At 43.1% G+C, this 19,936-nt stretch overlaps 1 protein-coding gene across 5 annotated transcripts in view; it reads left to right on the top strand.

Annotated features, from left to right (window-relative positions):
- LOC120940064 (phosphofructokinase, platelet) overlaps positions 1-19,936 on the top strand; it is a 154,615-nt gene that overhangs the window by 51,078 nt on the left and 83,601 nt on the right. For all 5 annotated transcript variants that reach the window (XM_040352666.1, XM_040352664.1, XM_040352662.1 and 2 more), the window contains exons 3-4: positions 15,962-16,039; positions 18,165-18,354. In XM_040352666.1, the coding sequence (XP_040208600.1) occupies positions 15,962-16,039; positions 18,165-18,354 (268 nt within the window). The remainder of the gene's footprint in view (positions 1-15,961; positions 16,040-18,164; positions 18,355-19,936) is intronic.

Genomic DNA, 19,936 nt, shown 5'->3' with positions numbered 1-19,936 from the left:
TGTCCAGGTAACTGAGGCCAGGTAGCTTAGGGTCAGTTTTGGCAAGCTGGACTTCGAGAAGAAGGTCGCTGAGTCTCTGGAACTCTATATTGTCCTTACCAGATATCCTTGGGAAATTTTCCAATCGTTTGAGCAATGCATTCTCTATGGCTTCAGGACTACCGTAAGTCTGTTCTAGACGCTCCCATGCTGCGGTGAGACCTGCAGTTGGATTGTCGATGTAAACTGACCTGAGGCTCTTGACACGTTCTGTTGACTGTGGGCCAAGCAACCCGATCAGCAGATCCAGCTCACGATCGGCAGTAAAACCGATACCGCCTAATGTAGTTTTGAAAGCGGCTTTCCAGCTTCTATAATTTTCAGGATGGTCGTCGAAGTTTACTAGGCCTGACTTGGCGAGCTCATGTCGAAGTAAGTACTTTACTACCTCTGTTGTATCGGTTGCCTCTGACTTTACATAGGAGGTTGCTGGTTGATTGTTGTGGATTGAATTGTTTATGGTATCGTTGCAAAGAGACGTGGGAAGATATGGTGCAGCAAGGGCATTCAGCTGAATTGTTGGGTGAAGGTCTGGAACAGTACTGTTAGCAGGAGGCTGGCGACTTGCTTGCGGATTAGTGTGCCGTTTTGTGACATATGCGGGATCAGCATGACAGTCGGGAGCTGCACTGGGGTGGGCTTGCATGTAGGAAGTGGCTGGAACAGCTTTTACCTGATGATGTGGTGAAGTCCTTGCGTTGCCGTGAAACGTGGAGGTAATTGAGTGTTCACTGCTGTGGTTTAGAACATAGTTCTTAGTGCGTTCAAAAGGATCTTCTACATCTGCCTTGACGCTGACCCTTTCGCTAGCATTTTCATCTGCACCGATAGCTTGTTCCAAAACCTTTAGTTTTGCTGCAGCTGCCTCGTAGTTGCTCTGTTCCTTTAAAGCTTCAATTGCTGCCCTTTGACGTGCCGTTTGAGCTTCTATTGCTGCCTTTTGATGCGCTGCCTCGGCTTCCATTACTGCCTTTTGATGCGCTGCCTCGGTTTCCATTTCTGCTCTCTTTTTTGCATATGCGGCCCGTACCTTGATAGCCTCTGCTTCGGCGCGGGCATTCATTAGCTGTTCACTAAGCGTTGAGTGCCTTGAACTTCGGGATCTAGAGGAACCTTTAGAACGTCTGGTGGATACAGATTTGTGAGATACAGTGTCCCGTGGCAGCATTAATTTTGCTTCTGCCTTTGCTTTAGTTCGCTGGATAAAGCTTTCTCTTTCCTCATTAAGAAGCTGGGCATTGTTAAGTTGCTCTAAGGACTCCTCAGTGTTGATGCTTTGCAGAATAGTTTTATATTTGTTGCTTGTAGTCTGGTACAGTTCGTATGAAGCAGAGAGATGCTTTATGGCGCCCTCTAGTTGCAGTACCTCATGGCTGGGACATGAAATCACATCAATGTGGGTGAGGATTTTATCCCAAATCTGCTTCAAACTGGTTGCTAGTTCAGTTCTCATGGATTCATAGTTCTCTTTAACCTTCCAAGTGGGTTTCACAGAGCGTTTGGTCAATGCAGTGAACTCTGGGTCCTCATCCTGACTTTCTCTGTGTGAAGCATGCTGTGGTGTTTCATCACACACTGAGCCCTTTCCACTCATGATGGCCTGCAGTACACAGGCTTGACTGTAGCAGTGAAGAGTGTCTGTATACTGTGAGGAGCTGTAACAAGCTGTGCTGGGGTTGTATGCAGAATTCTCATGCAATACACACGGTTACACTTCACTATGATCTGTCCTGTGACGCAGTTATCTCTGTGCAGGCTGCTGGATACGTTCTTTTACTATTCTGAATCGGCTACAAAGGCTATGAATGTGGGTTTCAGTAGCACATGGAGCTCATTGCCCTGAAGAGATTATCCATCCCAAATCACCTTTCCAGATAGCTTACTCAGTCACAACTCACATGAAAGAAGATCTGGCGATGTTTATTCGTCGTATGATCCGTAGAATGCAAGTTACAACAGGTAAAAGAACGATTCTTCCATGCAGGTAGAAGAAACACACAGGTCACATGAATTACAGCATTAAAATGACTGATACAGAAAAGAGGGGGAGGAGACTGAGCAGCATGGAAACTACGGAATGCCACAAGAGACAAAATAGATAGACATTAAAGAGACAGTACATAATAAAATAATATCATGTAACATGACACAGATATCTATCTCTTGTGCCGGCGATTCTGCACAACGTAAGAACGATCATAGCGGCGGTTCCGCCGCTAGATCGTTCTTCAAGGCGGCGGGATGGGACATCCCCTCCTCCCGTCGCCATCCGGTGCTTCTCCGGGCTCTCCTGTGCCATCGGGGGCCCAAAAAACGGAGGACCCGGGCGCGATGTGATGATGTCACGCCCGGGTCCCGTAAGTAAACAAAGCCGCGATTGCGGCTGTAAGCCACATTATTCATGAGATCAGTGAATTTTTTTCACCGATCTCATGGTTTCCAGCCTGAAGGAGAGATGTGGGGTCCTATTGACCCCGCATCTCTCCATAAAGAGTACCTGTCACACACATTCCTATTACAAGGGATGTTTACATTCCTTGTAATAGGAATAAAAGTAATAAAAAAATAAAAAATAAATAAAAAAGTGTAAAAAAATAAATAAATATGTAAAATAAATAAATAATAATAATAAAAAAAAATTAAAACCCCCCTGTCCCCGGTAGCTCGCGCGCAGAAGCGAACGCACACGCCGACATATGTAAACGCCGTTTAAACCACATATGTGAGGTATCGCCGCGTGCGTTAGAGTGGCAGCAACAATTCTAGCACTAGATCTCCTCTGTAAATCTAAACTGGTAACCAGTAAAAAAATTCAAAGCGTTGCCTATGGAGATTTTTAAGTACCGAAGTTTGGCGCCATTCCATGAGTGTGCGCAATTTTAAAGCGTGACATGTTAGGTATCTATTTACTCGGTGAACCTAATCTTTCATATTTTACAAAAAAATTGGGCTACCTTTACTGTTTTGTTATTTCTTTTATTCATGAAACAATTTTTTTCCCCAAAAAAGGCGTTTGAAAAATAATTGCTCAAATACCGTACAAGATAAAACGTTGAAATGACCGTCGTTTTATTCCCTAGGGTGTCTGCTAAAAAAACATATATAATGTTTGGGGGTTCTGCGTAATTTTCTAGCAAAAAAATTATGATTTGTACATGTAGGAGAGAAGTGCCAGAATAGGCCCGGTATGGAGGTGTGTATAACTGCCCTGTATGGAAGTGGTTAAGGTACACACTGCAATAGTAACTTAAGCTACAAGTTTATTAAAAATATAATAGACTTTTACTTTAACTCCTCATTTTTTATCATTTCCAAGTGATCATTGATTTTTTGCATTAGTGGGATTCTTTTTTATGAAGCCCCAGTAATGACTAGTCACTATAAACACTGTTTTATTTCCCAGCTGTGTCATCCATGAAGTTGTACAACATTCATGACATTCCTCTACACACAATACATCTTCCCATGTCCCGGGACTCTTTTCCTACACAGATTAAAGCAAATTGTTTTAAGACGCATTTCGCAGCACCTGCATGTTAAAACAAATCTTCGCCCCGGGCCTGCATTCCAAGGAAAGTTACAGAAACCGCTTTAGCTTAACATAAACAGCGCACTACATTAAAAAAAGTTTGCCTAACGTTGTAACCGGTTATAAATAGCAACTGGAATTATCTTACTTTAATATGGAGATTACATGCAATTTTGTGGTTTACTTATATAAGCTATTTTTAATGATTGCATACACAGTGAGGGGAAAAAATATTTGATCCCCTGCTGATTTTGTACGTTTTTCCCACTGACAAAGAGATGATCAGTCTATAATTTTAATGGAAGGTTTATTTAACAGTGAGAAACAGAATAACAACAAAAATATCCTGAAAAATACATTTCAAAACGTCATTGCTTTCGACGTGAACATAAATTACGTACATCCCTATTCGCGAACGACTTATGCAAACGACGTAAAATTTTCAAAACTCGACGCGGGAACGACGCCCATACTTAACATAGGATACGCCTCATATAGCAGGGGTAACTATACGCCGAAAAAAAGCCTAACGTAAACGACGTAAAAAAATGCGCCGGCCGGACGTACGTTTCTGAATCGGCGTATCTAGCTCATTTGCATATTCCTCGCTTAACTATACGGAAGCGCCACCTAACGGCCAGCGTAAATATGCAGCCTAAGATACGACGGTGTAAAACACTTACGCCGGTCGTATCTTAGGGAAATCTATGCGTAACTGATTCTATGAATCAGGCGCATAGATACGACCGGCCAGACTCAGAGATACGCCAGCGTATCTGGAGATACGCCGGCGTATCTCCTCTCTGAATCTAGCCCTGACTGTTCATCACCCACAGAGGTAAGTGCAGTGACATAACACATACACATACCGCCTGTCAAACCCCCACTGAACAGTGATCCACCACAGATCACTATTCAAGGGGCAAGGCATGCATAAATAATCCCTCACTGCTACATAGCTAGAATCTGATGCTCCAAAAATGATGACATTCACAAATATAGTACAAATTACAATAGGGTGTCTCCAGCACTTTGTTGTTGTTGAACACAGCATTTTATAATTTAGAAGCCCCCATTATCAGATCCTAGCAACGTAGTAATTCTGATCATAAAGCATTCCAGGGACAGAACATGGCCAGGCCTTTTTATAGATGTCATTTCCTACAATAAACCTATCAGTCCATAAATAATGACTGTGTGCAGAAGCCATGCCTCATGTTGTGGGGACATAGCCGTTATTCTTAATGACGTTGCTGGGCATTTAATTCCAAGCATTCAACAAGCAGCTCAGTGTTTCCAGGTTGGAAAGTTACCAAAGAAGTGTTCCAGGAAGATGAAAACCAGAGAAACTCGTTCTAGCAGCCACATGTAATACTGTGACACCGCCTGTAATAGTATACCTTGGGGGGATTTCAGGTTTCTAAATGATCTTCAAGGCTGATTAAAGAAGGGCTGAGAAGTATCTGCTGTCCAAGACATAACAAGTTTGGTTTCTTCCTAAATACTTATATGAAGACACTTTAGAGCTGTACGATTCTGTGTATTTTTTCCCCCAAAAATTGCATTTGAAAGACCGCTGGGCAAATAAAATACAGTGTGACATACAATTTTGCAGCAATTGGCATTTTATTCCCTTGGGCAGGCCCGGACTGGCCATAGGGCATACCGGCATATACCCGGTGGGCCACGGCGGCCCGCAGGCTGCAGGTCATGTCCCTGTAATGTAGGGTGAGTCTGTATGGGCTGTATAGTAGAGGGGGGCTGTAATGTAGGGGTGTCTGTATTGTAGAGGGGGTCTGTAATGTAGGGGGGTCTGCACTGTAGGGAGGGGGTCTGTACTGTAGGGAGGGGGTCTGTACTGTAGGGAGGTCTGTGTAACATGCAGGGGGTCCAGAACTGTTTAGGGGGTGTCTGTGTAACAAACTCTGGGGGGGCTGTGTAATGTAAAGGGGTCCAGAGGTGCGGTGCTATGTAATGTAAAAGGGTCCAGAGGTGCAGGGTGCTGTGTAATGTAAAGGGGTCCAGAGGTGCAGGGTGCTGTGTAATGTAAAGGGGTCCAGAGGTGCAGGGTGCTGTGTAATTTAAAGGGGTCCAGAGCTTCAAGGTGCTGGAACCCCACATCCCATCATTAACCACCGCTGTGAAGTGCCACCGCTGTCCCCACTTAAGATACAAGTGTCAGAAAAAGATTTAGGCCCCTTTCACACTTTTACGACTTGTCCCACGATTTGTGATGGCAAAGTAGCGTGACAAGTCTTTTCCCATGATTTCCGATGACAACCATTCATATTAGTACGACTTCAAGTCGTTCTGACTTCAATTGATGCCACTTACACAGGCATTCCCTGAAATTGCTGCAAAATCACGATTAAATCATGTGAAAGGGGCCTTATGCCCCACGATCATTTTTTGGGTTGTAAAAAACAAGGTTTTTTTTAATGTCATTAAAAACAATCGTGTGTGGGCTTCAGAGCATTTTTTGGGTTCTGAAAAACAGGCAAATTTTTTTTCGAACATGCTTAATTTTTTCACGACGTTTTAAAAGTTGTCGTTTTTCGGGTTGTAAAAAATGGTCGTGTGTGGGCTTTAACAACGTGGAAAAAAAACGTGCATGCTCAAAAGCAAGTTATGAGACGGGAGCGCTCGTTCTGGTAAAACTACCGTTTGTAATGGAGTAATTAAGCACATTCATCACGCTGTAACAGACAGAAAAGCGCAAATAGTCTTTTACTAATACGAAATCAGCTAAAGCAACCCAAAAGGTGGCGTCATCCGAATGGAACTTCCCCTTCATAGTGCCGTCGTACGTGTTGTACGTCACCACACTTTGCTAGAGCATTTTTTTTTCACGATCGTGTGTGGGCAAGGCCGTTTTAATGATCAAGTTGAAAAAAACTTATTTTTTTCTAGAGCCTTAAAAACGTAGTTTTTTTACAACCCGAAAAATGATCGTGTGTACGCGGTATAAGACTTTTAGTTGTTAAACTTTCTGCATTTACACACAGAAGTTTGATCTAAGAAGGAAGTTAGTTACAATGTTTCATGTTGTTAAAAACTTGGCAGACTGCCTGGATTTTTTTCTTTACACACAGAAGTTTATCCCTTTCATCCAAGGCCCCGTACACACGACCGAGTTTCTCGGCAGAATTCAGCCAGAAACTCGATCGGAGCTGAATTCTGCCGAGAAACCCGGCGTGTGTACACTTTCAGCCGAGGAAGCCGACGAGTTCCTCGTCGAGCCAAATAGAGAACATGTTCTCTATTTTCTCGTTGTTCAATGAGGAAAGTTGGCTCGCCGAGATCCTCGGCGGCTTCACACAGAACTCGACGAGCAAAACGATGAGTTTTGCCCGTCGAGTTCCTCGGACGTGTGTACGGGGCCTTAGAAGGAAGCATTGGTTACAATGTTTCCTGTTGAAAACTTGGCAGACTGCCCAGGTATTTTCTTTTGACAGCTAAGTCTCTCCACTTGTTATATGAAAGAATCGGCAAACTCTGCATTGGAGATTATCAGGGGGGTTGAATCGAGATCACGATTTTTTAACGATTAATAGTGCAGCTCCAATACACTTTAGCCATGTGTTGTAAGTCTGTTATATTCCCTTTGTGGATTGAACCCAGTGGATTGTTCTTTGCCTTTCGCAGTCGATCATTGATCGATCACAGGGGAAAAATGTACGGCTGTATTGTCTGTCCCAAGACAAGGCAGATGTTGCAGTTGACTATCTTCTACTTGGTGATGTTATCTATTTGATCTTGTCGGACTTACGGGGATTAAATAGGCTAACTCTTTCTACATTTTATGATCTTGTTCTGCTTCTTTTAGTTATTTCATGTTCTGACTGCTTTATGGTGTTTAACCATTGAGTCTTTGGTGGCCTAGTTTCCTTTTGCTGCCAACCAATGCAAGCATTCTCCAATGAGTTTGATCACATTACATGTCTGAAATAGGCAAACCTGAGTCGTGTGGTTTTACCATCCAGTTAATCATTTGGTTCTATATGCTCGAGTGTAAGGCCCCGTACACACGGTCGAGGAACTCGACGTGCTAAACACATCGAGTTCCTCGGCGAGTTCAGCCCTGAAGCCGCTGAGGAGCTCGGCGGGCCGAGTTCTCCCATAGAACAACGAGAAAATAGAGAACATGTTCTCTATTTTCTCGACGAGTTCCTCGGCGGCTCCATCGGGCCGAAAGTGTACACACGACAGAGTTTCTCGGCAGAATCCGGCTCTGACCGAGTTTCTCGCTGAATTCTGCCGAGAAACTCTGTCGTGTGTACGGGGCCTTAGCCTTTTTCCTTTATCTTTGTTGTCCATGGAATGTGCAGTAGCCTTCTTCATCACTACAGCTGAAACACCTCCATTTTCCTCCTGTCCAACCTTCACAACTATAGGTAGCTATGGGGAACACAATAGTGCAGACATTTGGGGCCAGATCCACAAAGAGCCGCCGTAACTTAAATATTCTGATTTAAGTTACACTGCCGCAAAATTTCTACCTAAGTGCCCGATCCACAAAGCACTTACCTAGAAATTTTCGGGTGTGTAACTTAAATTCCGCCGGCGCAAGGCGTTCCTATTCAAATAGGGGCGAGTCCCATTTAAATTATGTACACATATTCGCCAGCACACCAAGGATCATTGAAAAAACGTCCGAAAATTTAATGCATAATAGCGATCCAAAAAGCAACGTTTTGCCTGACGAAGAGGTCCTGCGTGACCTCGAAACGTTGCTTTTTGGATCGCTATTATGCATTACATTTTCGGACGTTTTTTCAATGATCCTTGGTGTGCTGGCGAATATGTGTACATGATTTGCTTTCCGGTTCCCAGCTGGTGATCGTTTCAGCACCCTTTTACTTATTGGCCATTTTCCTGGAAGGTGTGCAGTTGGAATATTTTGTGACTCCCATTTAAATTAGGCGCGCTCCCGCGCCGGACGTACTGCGCATGCTCGTGACGTCATTTTCCCGATGTGCATAGCGCGAAATTACGTTACGCGGAGCTTCGTGAATCGCGCCGGGTCAAAAAAATTGCGTCAGGAAAAAAAAAAGATACGGCGGGAAAAAAAAAAATAACAGCGTCGCGGGTAAGAAGGGTCTGCTTTTACAAGGTGTAAACAGTTTACACTTTGTAAAAGCAGCCCTAATTTTACACATGCAACTTAATACTTACGGAGAAGAAACGAAGCTGAAAAGCTTCGTGGATCTCTGTAAGTGCTAATTTGCATACCCGAAGCGGCATTTCGACGAGAAATGCCCCCAGCGGCGAATGCGGTACTGCATCCTAAGATCCGGCAGTGTAAGTCCCTTACACATGTCGGATCTTCTGTCTATCTCTTGGAAAACTGATTCTGTGGATCAGTTCCAAAGATAGAAACAGGGATACGCAGGCGGAACAGCAGATCCGCTTGCGTATCTCTTTTGAGGATCTGGCCCTTGGTTTCCAGGCTAACTTCCTAGCTTTTCCATATTTGTTTCATGTTCATCTTCATTGTGCAACCCACTGTGGTACAATGCTTTTTTTTATGGACTACAACGACCACTTCAGTCAGCCTATAATCAAACTCTTTCACTCCGGGGGCTTACCTTGCGGGCGCGTTCCCGAGTGCATCATTCGGCGTCCATAGCCGCCGATTGCAGGACTCGGCCCCGCCCCCGGCACCCATGTCATTGGATTTGATTGACAACAGCGGGAGCCAATGGCTGCACTGCTATCAACCTATCCAACCAAGAGCTGAGAACCCCGGGCAGAGACATTCCAGTGATGCATTAAGGTGAAAAAACAGGAGGGTTTACAACCCCTTTAATTGAGACAAGTACACACTTTATAGAGGGATGTACTTCATGTCCATAACCACTTTAACCTCCCTGGCGGTATGATTCTTTCAGAAAAAACATGCTGAAAGCGGTACCATTATTTGCAAGGAAATTTGGCGTTTTATACTGTAGGTCTGTAATTTTTAGGAATAACTTACTTAAATCTGACCAAACAAGAGTCTAATAGGCATCCCAGGTATGACATTTTTTTAAAAACAAAATTATAAATGATAATATAATAAATAATTATAAATAATTATAACAAATAATAATATAATTCTAATAAAAATGATTCAATGATGTAATCAACTCAAAATCACTGAAATTTGCTCAGTTGCAGAATTGTCGCTGTCATTATATATTTTTTTTTTTATGACGAATTTCCCCACAAATCGCTATCGCACAATTCTGCAAGTGATTATAATTTATTATTGCTGTTTTCTAGCTGATCTAAAACCATTTTTGACATAAAGGGACACTTTTGGTTGCTATGGACAATCTACAGTTTGCAGGGAGAAAGAACAGTTTTTATTATATAAAAAAACATGTAGGACACTGGACAGACTACTAGGGACAAGGGGGGTGTGTTTTTTTTTTTACATACAGTACTGTAATCTATAAGATTACAGTATACTGTGTGTATTGTGTTTGTTTACTTTTTTGAATTTGGTGCCGTTCTCCGCCCCCGTGCGTCGTAACGTCGCAGGGAACGGAGATCGACGGCACAGGAGGACACTGTGTGAATCGAGCGAGGTCCCGTTCGCTCACACAGCGCGGTGACATCGCTGGATCCAGGAGAAGGTAAGCCAGCGTGCGCTGCAGGCTCTGCACAGCTACCCCGAGCGTGACTCGGGGATACCGATTTTGGTAGAAAAAAATCAACCCCGAGTCACGCTCGGGGTTACCGCCAGGAGGGTTAATAAGAAATAAATATCTCGATCGTTTTTGGAGCGTTATTCGAGCGTTATTTGAGCATTATTTGAGCGTTATTCGAGCGAAACCTCATCTGCAATCCCAATGTGCTGGTAAAGCACCCCTAAGACCCTAACGTTTTAGGGCATTTTTGCAGTGCCTCAGTGTGAAAGGGCAAAGCGTTTTTACAGCGCTTTCAATTCATTTCCATGGAGAGGGGCATTTTTTTCAGCGCCCAAAAGCTGCTCCAAAGTTGCTGCTTGCAGGTCTCAGTGTGAAAGGATCCATTGAGATGCATGGAGAGCGTTTTATGAGCGTTTTAATTGCGCTATTTTTAACGCTAAAACGCTGTAAAAATGCTTCAGTGTGAAAGGGGTCTAAGGAGCAGGGCCCACTGATTCCTACTGTATTTGTACGGTCTACCCTCAAGTTGTAAAGCGTGGTGTAAACTGTTGGCGCTATATAAATTCTGTATAATAATATTAATAATAATATACATATTCAGTATATTCAACCCGGCCTTACTCTGCACAAAGTAGGGCTGTGTTCTTTATTTCAGACTAAAGATAACATAATAAAAATTTTCCTGTAAAAGGTAACTAGCTGTGTGGCCAAAATATCCATTCTGTGAGCAATTACCGCAGCCACCATTGAAATAGCATTGAGTGCTGTATTCCGCTGTGAGTTGTGAGTCTATGCAAAATTCATAATGCAGACTCGTTAGTAAACCACATTACTCTGCAATGCTGTCAGAAGACTGACAACATTTTATAAAGCATTTTCAGTGATGTACATTTCAGCTTCTGAAGTTAAAGGGGTTGTAAAGGATCCTATGCATTAAGGTGAAAAAACATCCGATGATTACCGCCCCCCGCAGCCCCCCGTTTTACTTACCTGAGCCCTGGAAAGTCCCACATCACGAACGCGCTGGATCTTTGCCCGGGGTTCTCGGCTCTTCTTTGGATAGATTGATGCCTCGTACACACGACCGGTTTTCCCGACAGGAAAACTGCCATGACAGCTTTTGGGCGGGAAAACCGGCCGTGCCCTGCTCCTTCGCAGTTTTTCCAGACGAGAAAACAGCTGGGAAAAAAAAGAGAACATGTTTTGTTTTTTTCCGCCGGGATTCCCAGCTGACTTTTTCCTGTCGGGGAAAACCGGTCGTGTGTATGGTTTCACGAGGGGAAAAAAACATGCATGCTCAGATTAAAGTATGAGGTGGGAGCACTTGTTCTGGTAAAAGTAGGGTTCGGAATGGAGATAGCACATTCGTCACGCTGTAACGGAATGAAAAGCACGAAAACTAAAAAGCGTGAATCGTCTCTCACCAAACTTTTACTAACACAAAGATCAGCAAAATCAGCCCAAAGGGTGGCGCCGTTTTAATGGAACTTCCCCTTTATAGTCCTTTATAGTCCGCGCTTTGGACGGTGGTATTTGGCCTGAACGTGTGTATGCAAGGCAGACGTGAGAGGAATCCCGTCGGGAAAAACGTTGTTTTTTTCCTGCTGAGAAGAACGGTCGTGTGTACTAGGCATAATAGCAGCGCAGTCATTGGCTTTGCGCTGCTGTCAATCAAATCCAATGACCCGGGGGTCGGGGCCGAGTCCTGTAGTTGGCGGCTATGTACGCTGAATGAAGACAGTCATTCTGTTGAGGAACTCTGAACGAAGCACTGGGGTCGCTGGTTCGAATCTCAACCACGGCACTACCTGCACAGAGTTTGCATTTTCTCTCTGTGCCTGTTTGTGATTCCTCCGGTTTCTCCGGTTTCCTCCCACATCCCAAAGCCATGCTGGTAGGTTAATATGCTCCTGTCTATATTGGCCCTAGTATGTGTATATATGAATGTGAGTTAGGGTAGGGACTGATGTGAATGTACAATTTATATGCCAAGTGTGTAAAGTGATGACGCTATATAAGTTACCTGTAATAATATTAAACAAATGCTTTTTTAAACTTTCCAAAGTCTGAATGGGTTAAATAACTCATTAAAAATCGTATATCTGTTTTTGAAGCTAGCTGACCTTCTGCCATGCATGTAAGCAGTTCTTGTAGCACATATTATTATTTCTGTCTGTAAAGTTTAGGCTATTTAGTATTTTGTGTTGCAAATGGCACTCATATTCTGTTTATAAAGCAGTGAATGTGACGACTCTCACTAAACATTCTCTAGTAGAGAATTTGTTTCTGTTCATGGAACTTGAAGATTGCCCACCAGATCATTTTTGGTGAAAGTCACCTTGGACGACTACTTGCACTGCATTAAAGCAGCCCAGTTGGCAAAGGTTGTCCAAGTTAAAACTGGTTGGAGTTAGTTGCTCCATTTTATAGTCTACTCTTTTAATGTAGAGTAGTGTATGGTGTGCTTCACACTTAACCTTTGTGCTTACCTCTCCACCCACGGATCTTCTGCTGCAAAGTCTTGGCACTCTTCAGCCCTTTGTGTTCTGCTGTACAGATAGCCAGAATGAGTTGTCAGCCCCATAGATGTCCATTAAAATTCACCAACACATTGGTCGAAGAGCAGTACACCTAAGGCAGAAGTGTCTTGGTGTTTTGTCACGGTCATGTGATAGTTTATGTTTTTGAGGCTGTTTTCAAAGGCCCGGATTCACAAAGCACTTACGCCGATGTATCTCGAGATACGCCGCGTAAGTCTAACTATGCGCCGTCGTATCTGTGCGCCGTGCCCACAATCTGATATACGCCTAAAAATAGGCTTCCAACGACCGACGTAACTTGCCTACGCCGTCGTATCGTGGGCGCATATTTCCGCTGGGCGCATTTTCCGCTCCCATTGATTTTCTATGCACATATGCAAATGAGGGAGATACGCCAATTCACGAACGTAGTTGCGCCCGCCGCATAATATACGCGGTTTGCGTAAGTCGTACGTCCGGCGTAAAGTTATTCCCCATATAGGAGGCGCAACTCATGCAAAGGTATGGACCAGGGAACAGAGCCGTCGTATTTTACCACGTTTACATAGTACGTGAATAGGGCTGGGTGTAGGTTGCGTTCCGACGTGATTCTGCACATGTGCTGTCCCGTGGACGCATCCCAGTGCGCATGCGCAGAATCACTTTGGAACTACTCCCTAAGATACGATGGGTCACTGCCTATGACGTGAACGTAACCTACGCCCAGCCCTATTCACGTACTACGTAAACGACGTAAAATACGTTCGTTTTAAGTACTTCTATGGCGCTTGGCCCATCATTTGCATGGGGTCACGCCTCATTAGCATGGCTCACGCCCACTTCCACCTACGCTGGCTTACGCCGAGGAAGCCCAGCGTAGATTTGAGAGCGAGTGGGAGCACTGGCTTCATGAATACTGTTCTTGCCTCTGTGCGCTGCGTCGGCGTAGCGTATATTAGATATGCTACGCCCGCATAAATATGCGTTGATGTATGTGAATCCGGGCCAATATGTGCAAAGAAAGATCACACAAGTACTTATAAGTATAACATTTATTAAAAGTAATGACAGATACAAAAAATATTAGAAAATATGACAAGAATACTTAGCTAAAGATGCTGTTTTGCCATGGAGTCCCTGCTCGCTTTTCACGGCTTGGTCGAACAGGTTCAGACACATGCCTAATGGCCAGGGCTGTCTTAATGAGAGGGCACACCTGGGCACTGCCCAGGGGCCCCAGCTGCATGGGGGGCCCCTGCACTTTCCCCAAAGCAGCTGGTCCTTGAGCCCATGCTGCCCCATGATGGCACTGAGAGTGATAGATACACAGGGGAGGCAGGCTGGCAGCGGTGCGCTGTGCTCTGCAGAATGATACCTATTATTTCACAGCCAGCAGGGAGGGGCAGGGCTGGAGCGCCAATGTATAAAAAAGAAGAGAGGCACCTCTAAGTGTAGCAATGAGTTGCTAAATGTTGTACCTTCATTAAATGTAAACATATTGCTACACTTAGAGGCTCCTCTCTTCTCTTTTATACTCAGTTGTGTCATGACGCTGCTCTTATATCAAGACATCACTTGTATATCAAGGCAAAATGTATTAAAACATGTTGCTTGTCTTGAAAAACGCTCTCAAACCAAGTTACTCTCAAACCAAGGTTTTACTGTATAGAATTTGTGTTTAACCACTTCCAGACCTGCGCACGACGATGTACGTCCATTTTTTAAAGATTGATATCTCGGTAACGGCAGCAGCTGCTGCCACAACCGAGGTATCAATCTTTAGTGTGCGCGGTCTGGTAAACGATAACGGCGGTCTCCACGGCGGATTCGCCGCGAGATCGCCGTTATCGGTGGCGGGAGAGGGGCCCCCCCCTTCCGCCGCTTACCGGAGCCGTCGGTAGCGGCGGAGGAGATCGCGACTGTTCAGCAGCTGAGCGGGGACGAGACTGAAGGAAAAATCTCCTTCGCCCGTCCCCATAGCTCTGCTGGGCGGAAGTGACGTCAAAACGTCAGTCCCGCCCAGCCTCTTAAAGAGACAATTTTTTTTTTTTGTCATTTGAAAAAATGACATTTCCAATTTTTTTTTATTTTTTTTCATTTAAGCCCAAATATGAGATCTGAGGTCTTTTTGACCCCAGATCTCATATTTAAGAGGACCTGTCATGCTTTTTTCTATTACAAGGGATGTTTACATTCCTTGTAATAGGAATAAAAGTGATCAATTTTTTTTTTCAGTGTAAAAAGTAATAAAATAAATAAAAATAAATAAGAAAACAAAAATTTTTTTTTTTAAAGCGCCCTATCCCGACGAGCTCGCGCGCAGAAGCGAACGCATACGCGAGTAGCGCCCGCATATGAAAACGGTGTTCAAATCACACAAGTGAGGTATCGCAGCGATCGTTAGAGCAAGAGCAATAATTCTAGCCCTAGGCCTACTCTGTAGCTCAAAAAATGCAATCTCTAGAATTTTTTAAACATCGCCTATCGAGATTTTTAAGGGTAAAAGTTTGACGCCATGCCACGAGCGGGCGCAATTTTTAAGCGTGACATGTTGGGTATCATTTTACTCGGCGTAACATTATCTTTCACAATATATAACAAAATTGGGCCAAATTTATTGTTGTCTTATTTTTTAATTCAAAAAAGTGAATTTTTTCCAAAAAAAGTGCGCTTGTAAGACCGCTGCGCAAATACGGTGTGACAAAAAGTATTGCAATGACCACTATTTTATTCTCTAGGGTGTTAGAAAAAAATATATATAATGTTTGGGGGTTTTAAGTAATTTTCTAGCAGAAAAAACTGTTCTAGTCTTGCAAACACCAAATCTGAAAAACACCTAAGGTCTGGAAGTGGTTAAGGAATGGCCAGCCCCCAGTCAACTCCCATTAGAACAAGATGCCCTTTTAAGGACCTGGTCAGTTTGCAATGACATTCCTTTTTTATTAGTTAGCTATGGTAACCATCCCCTTATCCAAGATTTGGAGGCTTAGAATCCATTAGTGAGCCTCCATATTAATAAGGAAATATAACATATGCAATTTATCTATCACTTTGGATCCAAAATGTGCCTCTGAAGATTTATGGGACATGAAAGTATGCATAAACCACATCATGATATACAGTACATCTCACTGCGGTCCAGAGATCTTGTGGTCTAGTTCTTTTTTAAATTACGACATTTTTGTTTCTATATGTATAACTATTAGTGTAACTAATATACTGTTTTATTCATCTTTCAGGGTTATCAGGGTATGGTGGATGGTGGAAACAATATTATTGAGGTATCATGGGAGAGCGTGTCAAGCATCTTGCAAGTGGTAAGTACTAGGGAAAATAAGATTTCTAACTGCAGACAAATTTTTCTTTTACTTTTGCTGTCTTTGTTACCCTGTGGGGAGGTCCCCCTCACTTTCTATTTGATGGTTCTCATACAGAACAGGAAGGGGAGGAGCATCTCTTCAAAGGGGCAACGGCATGATTTTGGAGCTAACCCTTCTCAGGCCTCGTACACACGACCGAATTTCTCGGCAAAAACCAGCAAGATTTTTTTTTTGCCGAGGAAACCGGTCGTGTGTACATTTTTCGACGAGGAAACTGTCAAGGATCCCTATGTATACAGGGGGGAACCAATGCGCAAAACCAACCTAACCATAGGAAAATAAATAAATAGCAACTAAAATAAAAGCAGCAGCCACTACCAAAGCAGTGCTCACGCACCAAAAGACATATGTAAACAGGGGGTGTAGTGGCGCTTGCCAATTAAAATAAAATATAACTATATGCCAAAATACCGCACAGCAACGTATGGATACTGGCCCTAAGATCCAATAAATTGTGTTCCACTCCTTTTTTCCAAAGACCCTTCAAGACATCTAATATGAGATGTGCAGGGTGGAAATAGTGAGATTAATAGAATTAAAATGAAGACTAGAAATAATATTAAATAGTCAATGGAAATTAATAGCAATCCAATAATAGTGCTATCACCAAAACAGTGATGTCGTGAATAATAGTAACCATGTGTAGAACCAGAAACACACAGTGTGATAATCTAAGTGATAATTAATATAAATATGAAGAACAAAAAAAAACATTATTTGTGAATAGATGAACATTCAAGTGATTGATACATAAAAAATATATATGAATAAAAATAAGGGAATATATATATATAATAATATATATATACAAGTAATTCAAATTAATCAGTGTTCCAAAGCAATCACTGTTTTTTAAAAAAATATATAAAAAATTATATTCCAAAAAACGTGAGAAAAACTTAAAATATAGTTCATAAAGTGTTGATTCCAAACTTTCAAAAGTGCAAATAGTGTTTTTAAAACAGATAAAAAATGTGCTGCAATCCACCGCACGATATTTCCAGTGTAGTTAGTGCAGACCCAATAGTGATGGTAATTCTAGCCTCTCACCTCAGAACAGGTTAAACCAGCCTGTTAGATGTAATCAAGGGTTCAGCAGCACACACTCTCGATCCAAGGAAGCTATAGATCACTCCAAACGTCCAACAAGGGGTTTATCCAGACCACTCATAATAAAGTAAATGCAAGCTCCATAGTGTAATATATTCAGCATAGTTTTAATAAAAAATATAATGCACTCACATTTAAATGGATAAAACAGCATGCAGATGGTCTAAACGAATGTTGTGTAAAAGGTATCAGATCTCCGCTCTCGGCCGCGAGCGGAGATGACGTCACCAACGGCACTTTCCTTCACCTGACGCGTTGCGTAGCAGATCAACGCTACTTAGTCATAGTCATAGTCAAAAAGAGAGCATGTCTTCTTTTTCCTCGACGGGAATGGAGAAACAGCCTAACAAGGAACTCGACGAGGAAAACGATGTGTTTCGCCCGTCGAGTTCCTCGGTCGTGTGTACGAGGCTTAACCCTTTTTCTATCCAAAACGACAAAAGATTTACATGGAATTTGGCTTTAATGTATGTGTTTTTTTTATTAAATACTGCTATGCCTAGAATGCAAATGGATCTATAGAAGATTCCACATCTAAAGAAAAAGCACAGCAGGTCAAATGCATCCTCAGAACCATCATCTACCCCAGTGTTTCTCAACTCCAGTCCTCAAGGTGCTCCAACAGGTCATGTTTTCAGGCTTTCCATTATTTTGCACATGTGATTTGATTAGTTTCACTGCCTTAGTAATTACCACAGCAGTTTCATCTAAGGGAAATCCTGAAAACATGACCTGTTGGAGTGCCTTGAGGACTGGAGTTGAGAAACACTGATCTACCCTACAACATTTAAGTTATTTAATGCCTGTCTACGCAAGCCCCAATGGTGGTGTATGGTTGTCTTGAAATGTGTGCAATCTTAGCACAAGCAGTGCTGAACCATGCCTGCTGTAATCCCCAATCTACAATTAAAAGCTTTCATTTAAAAAAAACAAGCATTTGTTTCTTTTACAGGGTGGTACAGTCATTGGCAGTGCCCGCTGCAAAGCATTTCGCACCCGTGAAGGGCGCTTGAAGGCTGCTTGCAACCTAGTGAAACGCGGTATCACAAATCTCTGTGTTATTGGAGGAGATGGTAGCTTAACCGGGGCTAATCTTTTCCGAGAAGAGTGGAGTGGACTTCTTGAAGAATTAGTAAAAGAAGGTATTTTTAAATTGCCCTTGAGATGCTTTTTAAAGAGTTATATATTGATGATTTGGGGTCAATTTTATCTTAAAGTGGTTGTAAACTTTGAAATATGAAATATGAACAAAGCATATCCCCCTATAGTGTATACTTGTCTCAGTTAAGAGCACAAAGTAACACTTTTTTCTGAACTCTCAGACAAGCTTTAAAATTCAGCATTTGAACAGAAGAAAGAGCAGCAGGTAAACGTGCAACTTATGTAGGAGGATTGGCTTCATCTCTTTGTATCACCTGAGGACAGTCCCATCACTGGGTATATGCAGGGCCGCTGATAGGGGGGGACCACCAGTCCTCCTGTAGGGGGCCCGGCACACAGGGGGGGCCCAAACAGCAGGGAGAATTAGTGTGGTTTGGCGGAGGGGCAGTTACAGAAGGATGTCCTGTGCCGTGATGCCCTTGCAGCAGCTGAAAGACAGTTTTTCCCCCTTCTCTCGGCTTCCAGCTGCTGCAGGGAGAAACACAGACACAGGGCATCATTCCTGTAATTGCTTCTCTGACATTGATCACTGATTCCCCTCCCTGTTCTGCCTGCTTCGGATGACCCGGTGTGTCCCCCTGTCACTGTGAATTTTTTTTTTTTTTTATGTAAAACACAAATAAAAAGGGGCTAATTCACACAGGTTCTCTGTTATGTTTGTGTCCGCTAATAATGATTTTATTGTATTTTTTTATGAAAATATGGTCTTGATATATTGGGGGGGGGGGGGGGGGCTGCCAGGTAGGCTGTACTGGGCCCAGTGATTTCTAACAGCAGCCCTGGGTATATGTAAGGGTTTACAACCACTTTAATTTTTGTATACAGTCCTGATCAAAAGTTTAAGACCACTTGAAAAATGGCAAGAAATCATTCTTTACATTGTTGGATCTTAACAAGGTTCCAAGTAGAGCTTCAACATGCAACAAGAAGAAATGAGAGTGAGACAAAACATTTTTTGAGCATTCAATGTAATTGAAAATAACAAATAAACTGAAACAGGTTGTTTTTCAGCTGACCAAAAGTTTAGGACCACACCTCCAAAAAAAACGAAACCCCCCCAAAACAGAAATCCAACTTCCAAACATGAACTCAGTAATGAGTAGCTCCGCCATTATTGTTGATCACTTCAAAAATTTGTTTCGGCATGCTTGATGCAAGCGTTTCCATGAGGTGAGTGGGAACATTTCTCCAAGTGGTGAAGACAGTCGCACAAAGGCCATCTACTGTCTGGAACTGTTGTCCATTTTTGTAAACTTCCCTTGCCATCCATCCCCAAAGGTTCTCAATTGGATTTAGATCAGGGGAACACTCAGGATGGGCCAAAAGAGTGATGTTATTCTCCTGGAAGAAGTCCCTTGTCCTGCGGGCATTGTGTACTGTAGCGTTGTCCTGTTGAAAAACCCAGTCGTTACCACACAGACGAGGGCCCTCAGTCATGAGGAACGCTCTCTGCAACATCTGGACATAGCCAGCGGCCGTTTGACGCCCCTGCACTTCCTGAAGCTCCATTGTTCCACTGAAGGAAAAAGCACCCCAGACCATTATGGAGCCCCCTCCACTGTG

Source organism: Rana temporaria, chromosome 5, assembly GCF_905171775.1.
Source record: "Rana temporaria chromosome 5, aRanTem1.1, whole genome shotgun sequence".
NCBI classification, from domain to species: domain Eukaryota; kingdom Metazoa; phylum Chordata; class Amphibia; order Anura; family Ranidae; genus Rana; species Rana temporaria.
The sequence above is the reverse complement of the archived record's forward strand: the minus strand, read 5'-3'. Positions and strand labels throughout refer to the sequence as shown.